Source organism: Pteropus vampyrus, unplaced genomic scaffold, assembly GCF_000151845.1.
Source record: "Pteropus vampyrus isolate Shadow unplaced genomic scaffold, Pvam_2.0 Scaffold251, whole genome shotgun sequence".
NCBI lineage: Eukaryota > Metazoa > Chordata > Mammalia > Chiroptera > Pteropodidae > Pteropus > Pteropus vampyrus.
Genome location: NW_011889032.1, coordinates 1455290 through 1469629, shown reverse-complemented (window position 1 = coordinate 1469629; position 14340 = coordinate 1455290). Strand labels below are relative to the sequence as shown.

The 14340-nt window shown below is 47.7% G+C and overlaps 1 protein-coding gene across 1 annotated transcript in view; it reads left to right on the top strand.

Annotated features, from left to right (window-relative positions):
- Positions 1-14340, top strand: part of KIAA1671 (KIAA1671 ortholog) — a 132521-nt gene that overhangs the window by 104027 nt on the left and 14154 nt on the right. Inside the window, exon 5 of the mRNA XM_011374656.2 lies at positions 12984-13102. Coding sequence (XP_011372958.1) covers positions 12984-13102 — 119 coding nt within the window. The remainder of the gene's footprint in view (positions 1-12983; positions 13103-14340) is intronic.

Genomic DNA, 14340 nt, shown 5'->3' with positions numbered 1-14340 from the left:
CACACACACACACACACACACGTGCACATGCACACCCATGTGCACACACACATAGGCAAGTTGTATCATTCTTCTGACTCTCCGTTTCCTTCTGTATAACATTGAACACCAGGTTTGTAGCCCATTATCCACCATTCTGAAATCCATGAAGCCAGAACCAAAAGCTGCACTGTACCAATGTGCTGATGTGAAGTTATTAATAGTGTTTATTTATCCCAAATTGTGTGACTATTCATACATGTTGCTGCAGAAATATTAACAAATTTGCCTATGGGATGTTGCCCTACATCAGTGTGTTTTCACTTTTCGGGTTTTTTTCTTTCATTATTATTTCCTAAATGCCTTCTTAAACATTTTTTTCTTAAGTGCCTTTCCATGAACTTTTAATATCATGGCTATATTGTGTATCTGTATGTGCACTGTATGCATTTCTGTGCTTTATACATTAAAAAATAAGATATTTTTTCACTCCCTCCCCAAAAAAACAAATTTCAACCCCCTGGGGAAAAAAACACTCTTGTGGAGAATGCATGACCTAGACCAGTAGTTCTCAACCAGAGGGTGACTTTGTCCGTCATGGGACAATTGGCAATGTCTAGAGACATTTTGGTTGTCACCACTGTGGGAAGAGTATTGCTACTGGCATTGGTAGGTACAGACCATGAAAGCTGCTAAGCATCTTACAGTGCACAGGACAGCGCCCACCACCCGCCATCGTTCCAAGATTGGGAAACCCTGCTCCGGACCCCTTGGGGACATCTCCCAATATGCATATGCCCCCCTGTTGCCTTTCTAAAATCTGAAAAGTTTCAAATTTGAAATGCACCTTGGCTCCTGGGTTTGGGACTGGAGCTGGTGGTACTGCGACACTTGAACCCACTTTACAGATTGGTAGGAGGACTTTTGCATCTCTAGGTACTTGGCCGTGCCTGCACTCACCCAAGATGAACCAGAATGAGTGCCAGGTGCCTCGAGTCCCCAGTGCCTTAAGCCCCACCACCTAGATGTTGCCCCCACATTAGAAAAGGGTCCCTCGGCAGCTGGACACCCTGCTGCACATTTCAGTGGCCCTTGAGAGTCTTTCACAATCTCTGAGTCTGACTTCCAAGTCTTACCGAGTGAGTTTCTGGCCCCAAGGATGCCCAAGGCTTCTCTAGCCTGCCCGAAAACCTGCATGGGCCTCAGCTTTTCCAAATGGGTCCATTGTTTTGTTTGTGGGCTTGACCAAGGTGTGGTGTCTGCCTGAACAGATCTCTGGGCTCTGCCCGTGCACAGGTCATTACAGCCAGCTGATAAGCTAGCTTCGAGTTGTACTCGGGCCTGGCCCCTGTGTCCTGGAGCCCACAACTGAGGCTTCAAGAGTGCTCTCACCAACTTGTGACCCACTGAGCCACATGGTGAGCAGGCGGGGACACTGCAGGAGGCAGTTCTGCCCCGATCTGGGCGCTGTAAAGAGTTGGCCAAAAAGATACCATCCACGTGGGCGTTTTCCAGGGCCTCTAGCTTACCGAGGGCTGGGCTGTGAGTTAGAACAGGCGGCTCCCTGGGCAGGATCTTTGAACAAAGCCACAGGCTGGGCTGGGCACCAGAAGGAAACGGAGCCCTTGGCTCTGTCCCAGGTGATGGAATGTCAGCCCGACTGGTTTTTCTCCTCCTCAACGAGGTAGCCACCGTGCCCCTTGAGGCTAGTGAGCTTCCAGGCTCAGCCTCTACCCTCGTTGGGCCCCCACTCCAAAGGAAGAGGTGTCCCATTCACGCTTGGTGCTCTGAGCATTCCTCTCTGCGCCCCTGTAGGGCTGCTCCACAGGGCGATGGGACAGGGGCTGTCCAGCCCACAACATAGCAGTCTCAATAAAGGTAGCTCTTCACTTGCCCCCGCCTCACCTTTTCCCAGGCTGTCCCCTCACCTGTATTGCCTTCTCCATTCTCCCCGACCTGTCCCAATCTGATCCACTTTTCAAAGCCTAGGCCGAGTCACATGCCCTCCACGAAGCCCTTTGTCACCCGCCCCTCCCCATCTTAGGCCCAGAAGTGCCCTGGGCACCTGGGATTGGCTCTCTGTTAATCAGCGGGCCCAGTATGACCAAGGGGGTAGTTTAAAGCAGTTTTCCGCCCTTTACTTTTTGTGAACTTATCTGTAATGGCTTTGACATCTTTCCACATCAGCACTTAAAATTCTCCTTCATCGTTCTCAATGGCAGCGCCATAGTCCTTTGCAGGCATAAACGAGGGTTTACACATCAGGCGCCCTTTGGAAAGGCAAGGAGTGGGTTTGCTGTTGCCAGAAACAGTGCTGTGTGAACATCATCGGGTGTGTGAGTTTGTGTGTGCATGTTTTGTGTGTGTGTGTGTAGCTATATGTGCTTTTTGTGTATCATCTGAATGTGTTTTGTGTGTATGAGTATTTGTGTGTGTTTGTGTATATATGTATGTGTGTACTGTGTGTATGTGTTTTGTCTATTTGCATTTATGTGTATGTGTTTTATATATATGTATGTATTTGTGATGTATGTGTGTATATGTTTTTTGTTTATAGATATTTGTATATATGTGTATGTGTATATATTTGTGTGTATTGTTTGTATGTGTTTTGGGTATTTGCATTTATGTGTATTCTGTGTTTTATATATATATTTGTGTGTATATATTTGTATATGTGTGTTTGTATATGTATTTTTTGTGTAAAGGTATTTGTGTATATTTGTATTGTGTGTAAGCATTTTGTGTGTATATGTATTTGTTTGCATATTTTGTGTATATATTAACGTGTGTTTATTTGTATGTGCATGTGTTTGTGTTTTGTGTGCATATGTAATTTGTGTATATATTTACATGCATGTGTATTTGTATTATGCATCTGTGTTTGTGTATGTATATCTGCTGGATGAATTACCAGAAGCGAGGGTGATGGAGCAATGTTGTGACACTGGAATGTGCTTGCCGCCACAGATCACAGTGGAGGTGGTGGCTGTGTCCTGCCAGGGGGAGATAGTGGAGGATTTGGGGTCCTAAGGCAGTGGAAAAGACACACCCAGCTTCACACTTATGTGTCAAGGCTGCAATTCTGTCTCCTGACAAGTCGAGCCCTTGCCTGAAATAAACATGAGACGTTTTGACGTGTGGTGTTTCAAAAAAAGAAGCCAAATTTGGCTTAGACTGTTTTAAGAATCGCTGCAAGAGAAGCCAAGTCAGGCTGGGTGGGAGTGATTCCATGAGGAGGAGACTCTGGGAAACATACAAGGATTATATATTAATATAGAATTGTACGTTTTAAACATTTTTTAAAAAATTACTAACCGCAAATGTTACAAAATACAAAAAGAGGTAGAATAAAAAATATGTCTGCCTCCCTCCCCTTCCCCCCAGCCACTCAGTTCCCCTCCCAGAGACAAGTGTTGTCACAGTTTTCCTGTGTCCTTCTCTGATAGTCTGTGCATTTTCAAATATTTGTGTATATGTTGTTGCCTCAACACAAGCCACCTGTTGTTTCTTGCCTTGCTTATTCACTTAACAGTGTATCTTGGAGGCCATTCCACATCAGTACATACACATCTGCCTCATCCCCTTTAACAGTTCTTTTTAACAGTCAAATAGTATTCCATTCTATGGTTGTTCTATAATTTAGGTTAAATATATTTTTTTAAAACTCCGAATTCTCTTTTCCTTTGGCTCATCTTAACCTTAGAACTGTAGACCTTTTAGTAATAGGACTTTAGACTTAAAAGGGAAATCAAATTTGTCTGTTTCCATGAAAGAATATCTCAGTACTTCTAGAATGTTCTATGCCCCTCCCCTCTCTGCGTATGAAGATTCCTGATTATTTTGGGGATTGTCCTCCTTTCCTGGATCAATTTCTCCTATTTCGTACCTTAAAAAAATAATCACAGTAGCCAGTCCACTTTTATTGTCAGCATGCTGAAGTGGTGTTTTAGAAAAAGGGTTTGTTTTAACAATAACAAAAATTAAATTTTAAGGGCATGTAGCTAAACAGATGGTCCTGTGATAGATCAAGAGAGTTTGAGTAAATAGTAATATAATTCACAGACATTAGAGAGGGGGATCATTTATGGTTTGTTCATTCATTCATTCACTCATTCATTCATCTATCCATCCATTATTAGTTGCTTCCTTTCCACGGTGGCTCTCTCTTGGCCTTGGGGTTTGAGGGTGAACAGACCCCAGTGTCTGCACCCAGAGAGCTCACAGTTTGGAGGAGACAGTCAGACAAGCAGTAAGCCCAGCCAAGCACAATACATTCTATGACGGGCTGAGCACAGGGTCTATGCGGTCCCAAAGAGAGACCTAACCCAGCTGTGGCTGGAGGCAATCAGGGGAGCCTTCCTGGAGGAGTTGATGCCTGAGCTGTGTTTTAAAGACACCTCCCAAGCAGACCTGGTGCCAGCATTGCCCAGTGGCTGACAGACTGTACCAAGAAGTCTCTCAGAGGGGCATTTCTTAGATGAAACTGCTAACAGGAGTTGTCAGAGTGGGAACGGGTGGGTGACAGTCCACAGACTCGGAGCCCAACTTCCGGGGTTTGAATCAGCCTCTTTCACTCCCTTTGCAAGTCTGTTCACCTCTCTGTGCCTTAGTCTTCTCATCTAGAAAATGAGGGTAATAGGTGCTACTTAGTGTCGTTGGGAGGACTAAGTGTGGCAACTTGGCACACAGTAAGTGCCACATAAGTCTGTTGTTATTGTTGCTCTTTAATTTCTCAGAACCTCACCTCCCTCATCTATGAAAAGGGGGTATTAATAGTATCTACTGTGGAAATGAAACTAGATGGTCCACATAAGGAATTTGACATGGTGCCATGTACACAGTCGGTGCTCCGTAAGTGTTCATGGTTATTACTATTCTTATGGCCTCCTCACTCACCTCTGACATCCAGAGGACAGGCCCCAGAGTGTCCTCTGGGCTTCTGGATTCCAGGGGACCCTGCCTCTGAGGCTGATGGGAGCCTGGGCCCCCAACCCAGCTGTCATTTCCATTTATAGCCTCTGAGGCCTTTGAGAGAGCAAGCAAACCCTTTCTCCAGAGCCTTTTCGGACACTCCCACTTGTCGGACACTCCCAGCCGAAACCAAACACGACTCCTGAGGACCAGCTGCAAACGTGTGTCCCTGTCACTTGGTTGACGCATTTGTCCCACAGAGACAGCATGTCTCTGCCAGAGCCGTCAGAAGGTCTCGGACCTGGAGGGAGACTGGTCTGCCAGGCAGAGCTGGGGTCCAATTCATTTTGTGACATGACCTTCCCCTAGGCACCCTTTGGAGGGGAGCCGCTAACTAATGTCCTGGTTGAGGGAGATACTTGCAGATCTGGTTAGGTAGCCTTTTTGTTCTCAGCTGAATAGCGTGACTTTGAGGTCTCATTTGGGCCTGTTAGCACATTGTCAGAGTGTTTGTTAAAATGATGTGTTTTGAGAGCTCAGCAGTAGACATCCCATCGTCGTCGTCATCATCATCATCATCATCATCATCATCATCATCATCATCAGGTCACCTGGCATCCATTGGGCACTTACCACATACTGGGCATATGCAGCTCTCACAGACATTTCACAGAATCCTCCCACCTCCCCACACATCCTCCTCACCCCTGTTTTACCAATAGGAACATATCAATGTTTAGTGAGGTCCAGTCACAGTTAGCAAAAGGTAGAGCTGTGGGTCAGGGATGGAGCCCAGGAACAGGCGTGTTCCTGCGGGCAGAGCCACAGCACCCTCATTCGGAGGCCCGGGCACACATCCTGCTCCACCTCTCCATCACGCTCACCCGTGCATCTCTCTCTCTCTCTGTGCCTGTTTCTGTGTTTCTCACTAAAGGTCATGTTCTCTTGGTTTTTGAATTGCTGTGTCTTTGTTCTTGCTTCTTCACTCTGCTTCCATTTGCCTATCTATCTCTCTGCCTCTCCTTTGGCCTCTCTACCCTCCCTCCTCTACCCAAGCTTGCCACCAACCTCAAGATGACCTCGAGACCTTCCTGCCCCATCTTCCTGAGCCTGTGGATGACTACTCTAGCCAGATGACCAGCCTAGACCCTGAGCTATACCCCATCTAAGCCACCACACACAGCCACCTCCAGCCAAACCTGGCCATACCTGCCCACACCTGGCCATACCTGCCCTGTTGTTCTTAGATCCCTTTGAGAGAGGCCAGTGACTGGTGTCCTACCAACTTTCCCTAGGAAGTACCCCCCACCTCCACCACTGGGCTATGGCAGGGACTAAGCCTAGCTTGCATTATAGCCTGAGCTGGCATCGAGGGCTGCCCAGAAGCCCGTCAACTGCTCTGACCCCTACTAGCTGTGACCCAAGTCCACAGGCAAGGGATACTATGTGAGTTTTTGCTAGAAGCTTTGAGAGACAGTTCTGAGGGCTCTCTGCCCAGCCCCATTCCCTGTCCATGTTCATATCCCATTGGCCTGACTGCCTCCCCTCCCCTCCCCTCCTGTCTCCTCTCCTCTCCTCTCCTTCATTCCCTTTCTCCCTCTCTCCTCCCTTCCTTATTTACTGTGCGCTTACTAAGTGTCAGGTACTGTAATGAAGCACCGAGAATCCAGTGATGGTAGAATGCAGCTCTCCGCTTTTGGAGATGATTTATACTAGGAGGAACAGGCACCCAATGAATCATACGTATGATTTAGAACCACCACCTGAGGTCGGGGCTCTGAGGGAAAGGACTCCGACCTGGACTCGTAGCAGAGGGTGACGCTCGCTGTGGGCTCTAAAGGATGCAACACTGAGCCAGGTGGAGGGGGCATCCTAGGCAGAGCGAACAGATGAGATGCGATGATGAGGAGACTGGGGGCTGGACCACAGAGCCCTGTAGGCAATGACAGGACACATAGTGCTTTTCATATTAGAGGCCGGGTGGTGGGGTGCAGGGTGGATGTGAGACAAGCTGGAGCACTCAGCCCATCCTTAGCCTGCCTCCCCTCCCCGTCTCCCCTCCCCGGGCCTGAGACCCCACCAAGGGATGCGCCCAGGGATGCACTGGTGACCAGGCACAGGCCAGGGCGGCCGGACACCTGAATTCTAGGCCTGACTGGGCATCCCTCCCTCTCTCTGGCCCTTGGTTTTGCCATCTGTGAAATGGTCACTGAGGATACGACAAAGCTCTCTGGTGTCAAGCCAGAGCCAGAAGAATGCAGTGGCTTTGGGGAGCTCAGACCTGGACAACAGGCGAAATCAGACTCAAACCCCAGTTCCATTACTAACTGTGACCTTGGCATGTCTCAGGGCCTCAGTCTCCTCCCCTGTAAGTCGGGTCTGCGATGGTTTCTGCTGCACAGAATCATTGGGAACGCTAAAAGGCAGAGTGGCTGGCACATCATCAGTGTCGGTCTTCGATATCATTGCTACTGATATCGCTCAGTTGTTGTGCGGGTCTGACCTGGATACAGGGCAGGAAAGTGCAGCAGGCCCTCTGGGGCACTGAAACGAAGCAAATGTCACCTGCGCCAGCCTGGGCACGGTGACCATAGAGCTCCCTGCGCAGCTGGGGGTATAGAGTTGCAGAAGGGGGCTGGGACTCAGGTCTTGAATTGCTAGGAATTGCTCTGTCAGCTGTGGGCCACCAAACACTGCCCTGACTCAGGGTTCGTTCTTAGGTGGATGTGTCAAACACCCCGAAACATATGCAGGCGTAATATTTTCCCTACCCCCTCGCTAGCTACATTTTCTTGTCTGGTTAGGTTCTCACCTACTCATTGCAAAAAAAGTTATTTCCAGAAACATATTCTTCCAACAAATATTTATTCAACTACAATAGGCCAGCATTGTTTTAAGTGCTGGGGTGCAGCAGTGGATGAAACAGCCAACAGTCTAAAGGCTATATACATCAGGGGTCAGCAGACTGCCTGTTGGCCAAATCCAGCGAGCCACCTGTTTATAAATAAAGTTTTATTGGAACACAGCCACGTCCACTCACATATCATTTGTGCTGCTTTCCTGGTAACAGTGGCAGGGTGGAGTAGTTGGACAGAGACCGTATTGCCCACAAAGCCCAAAATATTTACTCTCTGACCCTTTACAGAAAATGTTTCCTGGACTCTGATATAGATTAGCCAATAAAGAACCCCCTTCTGATTTGTTCTTAATTCACGATGTAAATAATCAGAGGTATGATTCAATTAATTTTGTTTAATTTTATCATCTGATTATATTGAGATACAAAGTTACAAGAGTGGATAGTAAATAAAATCATCATTAATAATCAAAAGACAGCCTGTTATCTTAGCACAGACAGTGTGCTGGTAACAGTTTGCCGTGGAACCTTCCAGAGGTTTTTGTTTGCTTATACTCACATTGATATGTTTGTGTTTACAAAATTGACATCTCAGCACACATACTATTTTGTAACCATTTTTGTTTCTAACGTTTGCTAGTACAAGGCAGACATCTTTCTGTGACAGTAAGTGTTCTTTCCGATCATCATTTACCCGGGCTGTGTTTATTCCATTGTGTGGATAGACTATACCGTATCTCACCAGTTCCCACCTTACTGGACAGTTAGGTCATTTCCAGTATTTTGTAATGATAATTAATCCTGCAGGGAGCGTCCATATTCGTAGATCTTGGCAAGTGTGGCTAATGATTTTCTTGAGATAAGTTTCTGGAACTAAAATTGCTGAGTTGAGGAGTTGCACGTTTTAAATTTCGGGATATGTTACGACTTGTTGAAACACAGCCCTTAAAGGCGTCTGTTATGCTGGTCTCCCAATCTGGGTATTACAGGGCTGTCCATCACAGGTCCCGAGCCGAGGCAGTCATGTTTGCCTATAAGGACCCAAAGTTTTCCCCCACCAGTAGCTTGGGGCTTGATGAGCTAGTCCGAGCAAGTGGTTTTTAAGCTTGCCAAGTTCTTGAGGCTTTTTAGAGCATTTTAATGTGCATTTCCTCATCAGAGCCTCTTGAAGCTTCCTGAGAAAGGTGGGGGCAGGTGGATGCTGGGAGGCAGGAAGCAGTGCTGGGACAAGAGCCCAGAAACCTGGGTCCCAGTCTCCCCAGCACTACCTATCACTCACTGTGAGAACTAAGAGCCGTGAAGCAATTCCTGTCTCTGGACTTCACTTTCTCATCTGCAAAGGAAGGACTCCAGGGTCCTTGTAGATCTAAATGATAAGATTGGATGATCCTCTTTGAACAAGTGACAGATGAACTGTGTATTGGGGATGGTTGCTATCCATCAGAGTTGCATGTCAAAAAAGGCCAGTGCATGACGCCAACGGGGGACTAATTTGGACATGTGCTTTCCCACAACAGCTCTTTAGCTTGTGTTTTCAGACTACCTTGTAGATATCTACTTGCCTGCAGACAGTGAGGGTTTTTATAGCAGCCCGTAAGGCAGAATTGAATCGGAAAAACATCCTGCCTTAAGGCTAATAAAAATTCTGACTTTTAGGTTGTTTATAGTTTTGCCCCCCACCCCCCACCCTTTTTCATGGATGATCTCGAGGCTTCATAGCCCTGGGAGCCAACCTCAAGCCTTGCTAACTTGAAGTGCTGCCAGGATCTGCTAGAGTGATGAGACATGAATAATTTGCAGTCCACACAAGGTTACCAGAATACTAACTGGAGAAAGTGCTGATAAACTGCTTGCTTTCTTAAGCCTCATTTATAAAACGAATTCTCTTCGATAATCCTAATCCCTGAATTACTCCAAATTTGGGAGTCTGTGGGAAAGAGTAGTGACTGAGATGGCATTCAACCTAGTATTTAATATCTGCTTTCTCTGGACAATGAGGCACAGAGAAGTTAAGTAACTTACCCAGGGTCACATGCTACTATGTGATGGAGCCTGGGTTCAAATGCAGGCATCATGGTTCCAGAAAAAGGGGATACTGAAAAAGAAACAGGGCAATTATAATTGTTATGTTGTGGAGAGTTCTACAGCAGAGCTGTCCACTAGAACTTTATGCAACTATGGAAATGTTCTGTGTCTGTGCTGTTCATCATGGTAACCACATGTGGCTGTGGAACCCTTGAAATGTAGCTGGTGCCACTGAGGAACTGAATTCTTAGTGTTTTTGAGTTTTAATTAATTTGAATTATATTTAAATAGCCATGTGTGGCTCGTGGCTGCCATATTGGACAGCACAGATATAGAGACTTAAGGCCTAGGGGACAGTTGGGGTGCTGGTGGGGTGGGGGCGGTGTCCTGAGCCAGCCTTGGGTGGGAGAGAGTTCAGGGAAGGCTCCTTAGAGGAAGAACCATCAAAGTTGAGGAGCATTTGAGATCTTGCTTCCCTGCAACTAAAATTAAAATAAGTTTTAGTCCAAATAAACTTATAAAAAGTTAAAAAAAAAAATCCATTCAAGTTGAAATCTGAACCACAGCCGGGGGTGGGGCCGCTCAGCAGGTCTGGAGGTAAGGGAGAGTGGGGTGAGGAATGAGAGGGAAAGAAAGCCTGGAGCAGGGGGTGGGAGGGCCTAGGGATGGGTGGGGGAGGGGATAACGAGGGTCCCACAAGCTACCCCTAAGGTCTTTGGAGCTTTAGCCTGAGGCACCCTGCAGGCTCAGATTTCGGTTTTGGAAAGTGTAACGGGAAGAAAATATTTGGAACGGGGCCAGAGTTGAGGAAGGCAGGGAGACCCTGGAGCTGGCTGGGGCTGGAATAGTCTTCAGCCATTAAAAGCGATGTTCTAGATCAACTGACCCAGAGAAAATTCTGGGCAGGACTATGCTTGAATATTGTCACTGGGTGACGGGTTATTTTAAAATGTTATTCTTGTGTTTTTTTATAGTTTCTCAGTGTTTTACAATGATCTTGTATTATTTTGGTTACTAGAACAAAGAAAAGGTTTCTACAGGCAGTAAAATTAGGGTCGTTCGGACAACGGCTGTCATTAGAGTCTGTGAGTGTGGCCGTTTGCCAGACGTGACTGAGGCATTTATTCTGAATTCCTGTCCTTGCATACACCTCGTCCACAGCATCCCCTCGAACATCACGGGTACATTAATTAGTCTCCCCAAAAAGTGACAGAAAGAGAGTGGGAAGGATGTGGGCATTTATCGGGCAAGGCTCTGTGCTAGGAGCTGTCAGGCAGGTTCTCTCATTAACATCCATGCCCTTAGGGTGACCACCATTTCCTCACCGAATCCTTATAACTTCTCTGTGCCCCAGAGAGAGAAGTGAGGGCCCTGGGGTCACACAACAAAGCTTTGCCCCACACACTTGCTCATTCTTGCTGGACCAAGTATGTTTGCTCTGCTAAGGATGGTTTCACAGAAACCGTGGAGAGGCGTGCTCCCCATGCCTGGAAAGAATGCAAACTCCTGACGGACGGTCAGCCCACCTCCACTAAGCGCCTATTGGGTGCCAGGCAGGCGCCATGTGGAGAACAAAGATAGTGGAGCATCTTGACCTTGACGGATGCATCAGCTGGGTTACAGAATCTCGGAGACTATGTCTGTGTTGTGACCCCACCTCAGTTCCCCAGTGCCTGGCACATAGTAGGTGCTCAGTAAATATTCGTTGAGCAAGTAACTTACATATCAAACTTTTCCCAGTACAAAAATGAGTCCAGAGTAGACAGAAAGAGTTCAGGAGGGAGAGAGATGGTTATGGGTTGTAATGGCTTTGGGCGGGAAGGATGGATGGGACGAGGGAACAGCATGAGCAATGCCAGGGGCTCAGAATGTGTGAGGTTTGGGTGGGATACGGTGGGTAGGTCAGGGAGAGTGGGATGGAGGCCTTGTTTGGTGCAGGGCTGGGAGATGAGACTGGATAGGAAATTTAGGACTCAGTGAGGAGTGATGGATTTTAGAAGGAGGCCTGTCAGAGCCTTGGGAGATTTCTGAGCAGGGGATGGACACCCTGAAGCCATTCCAGCAGAATGTGCCTCCTGACCACAAATGGAGCAGAAGGAGGGAGATACTCCCTGTTGGTGTTTCTGGAATAGAGAGCAAGGTTGCTCTCAGCCACTTGCCTCCATCTCCTTTCATACCCCTCATGCACTGGCCCCAAGTTAGCAGAAGATGGTGTCTGGGAACATCCTTCAAAGCTCAGAAGCCAAGGCCATTTGAATTGTTACTGTGCCAGTGGCCGCCCAAGGGGTTGGAGTTTGGTTTCACTTGAGTGCTTCGTCTTCTCCCAGGTGAACAAGTTGAGAAGCTGCAGTTCGTTCATTTAGTGGAGACCCATGGGCTCCCCACTGTCAGCCAGGCACTGGGCTCTCCCTGTGGCCAATTCTGTCAGAACCTGGTTCCTCGCCCAGGCCAACGGCAGAGACCGCTAACTGAGCAGGGAGCGACAGAACTAAGGGGTCCAGGCCGCATGGAGCACAGGGTTTACTCGTTAAGGCTTGGGATCCAAGCCCCCTGCCTGGGTTTGAGTTCCACTTCACTACTTACTGGCTATTTGATTTGGGACATGTCACTTTACCTCTTTGAGTCTCAGTGTTCTCATCTGTAAAATGGGGAGTATAACAAATTCCACCTCAAAGGATTGCTGGGGGACTGCATTTCAGCGAGGTGACATGTAAACAGTGTGGTGGGCGCTGGCACAAGTTCAGTGCTCCGCAGATGCTGTGCTGGATGATGCTGATGGGGGAAGCATGGCAGCAGTGGGACCTTGGGGTGGGGTGCACATGGGGGCGTGCCCCAGCCAGACCAGAAAGTCCTGGGAGCATTGAAGGTGTGTGTGTCAGGGTTGGGGCCGGAGGGGGAGGGGGGAGTTCGGCCTGGCTGCAGGGCGAGGCAGAGCAGGGCACTGAGGAGGGTCAGGGGGCGCCCTGCAGGGCCCTGTGTGCTGGAGAGGGCGGCCTCTTCATCCTGACTTTGGCGCTGACAGTCCTGCATCCTGTGCTGTCTTAGACAGACTCAGATGGCTGGTCACGTTCATGCCCATCCAAGACACTTGGACCCACTCTGAGAGCAGTAGGAAGCTGGGGGTGTTGTGTTATGATCTATATCACCTGGAACCAGGTTCTGAGCATTTTTCCCTGATAGTAACCTCTTATCTGGCTTGTCCTTGTAGGACCAGCTGAAACAGTGTTTCTCCAGGCGGCCCCCCGAGGCCAAGGACACCGACACCCTTGTGCAGGAAGCCGACAGCCAGTATGGGACGTGGACGGACCAGCGCCAGAGTGGGGAGAGGTAGGTGGGGAATGCGGGGCTCCTGGCCGCAGAGCCAGGCATCTGGGCAGGGTCAGTGTGGTCCACCGGCCTCCTGATTTCTATATTACTAGAATTTGTTTTATAATTACAAGAGTAAACAATTCATCTTATAAAAAGGAAATTTAGGAAGTACAAACAAAATTTTAAAAATGATATATGAAATATCCAGAATAGGCAAATCTGCAGAAACAGCAGATTAGTGGTTGTGGAGCGGGGTGGGGGAGGTGTGGATTGGGAAGTGACCGCTTAACAGGTATCAGGTTTCCTTTTGGGGTGAGGAAGATGTTCTAGAACCACGTAGTGGTGATGGTTGCACAACATTGTGTGTCACTCATGGTAAATTTTATGTGTATTTTACCACAATAAAAAAATTTGAAAGAATGAAAATCAATTGTAATCTCAACACAGATAAACCTTCACTAATAATTTTTTTATTTTTTGTCTTTCTAGACTTTTTTTCAACATATCTGTGTATGTTGATAAACATTGGAATATGCGTATTATTGCTTTATAAGCTATGTCTGCATTTAATATCACCACTGTTAATGGCTTCTAGGACCCTGAGATGTCATTCTGGCCAGGGGGAACTATTATGACTGTGACAGAAGCCTGAAAGTTATCAAGTGTAGCCGGATTCAGGAGGCAGGCAGGTCTTAAGCCCAGCTTCACCCTAGCTGGCTGTGGGACCCTGGGCGGCTGTCTTTTCTCTGAGCCTCCAATTCCCCAGCTTTTACAGGGACCCGGGATCTCCCCGGTGGGTGGGCACCCCCTCCTGTCTCCCAGAGGCACTGCAGTGTCTTCTCCCGGACTGTCCCCGGGGCTGCTGTACTTCCTATCCCTGGGTAGTGGCGCCATCTGCTGCCTCCTCAGTGGTATTTCTCTCATATGTTGTGGATTTGGCTTGATTTTACAAACACACCTAAAAGTCCTGCCTATTTCAAATAATAAAATCATCCCGGAGCTGACAGAAAGCATGGCTGTGCTCCCAAAGTAAAATATCAGTACACCTAAGTTGAAGGTTTGGCTCAAGAATATAGCGTAGGGGTCTTTTAGGATAGAGACTCCTATCGGGGAGGTGGTGTCTGACGTGCCTACTCGCCCTTTCTCAGGATAAGGCTTCCCGTGCTCTTGACTTTGGTGTCTTTTTTACCGGCAGGGAGAACCTTTTTAATTTAACGACTCGAATTATTTGTAAATATTCTACCTTACTGCGGTTC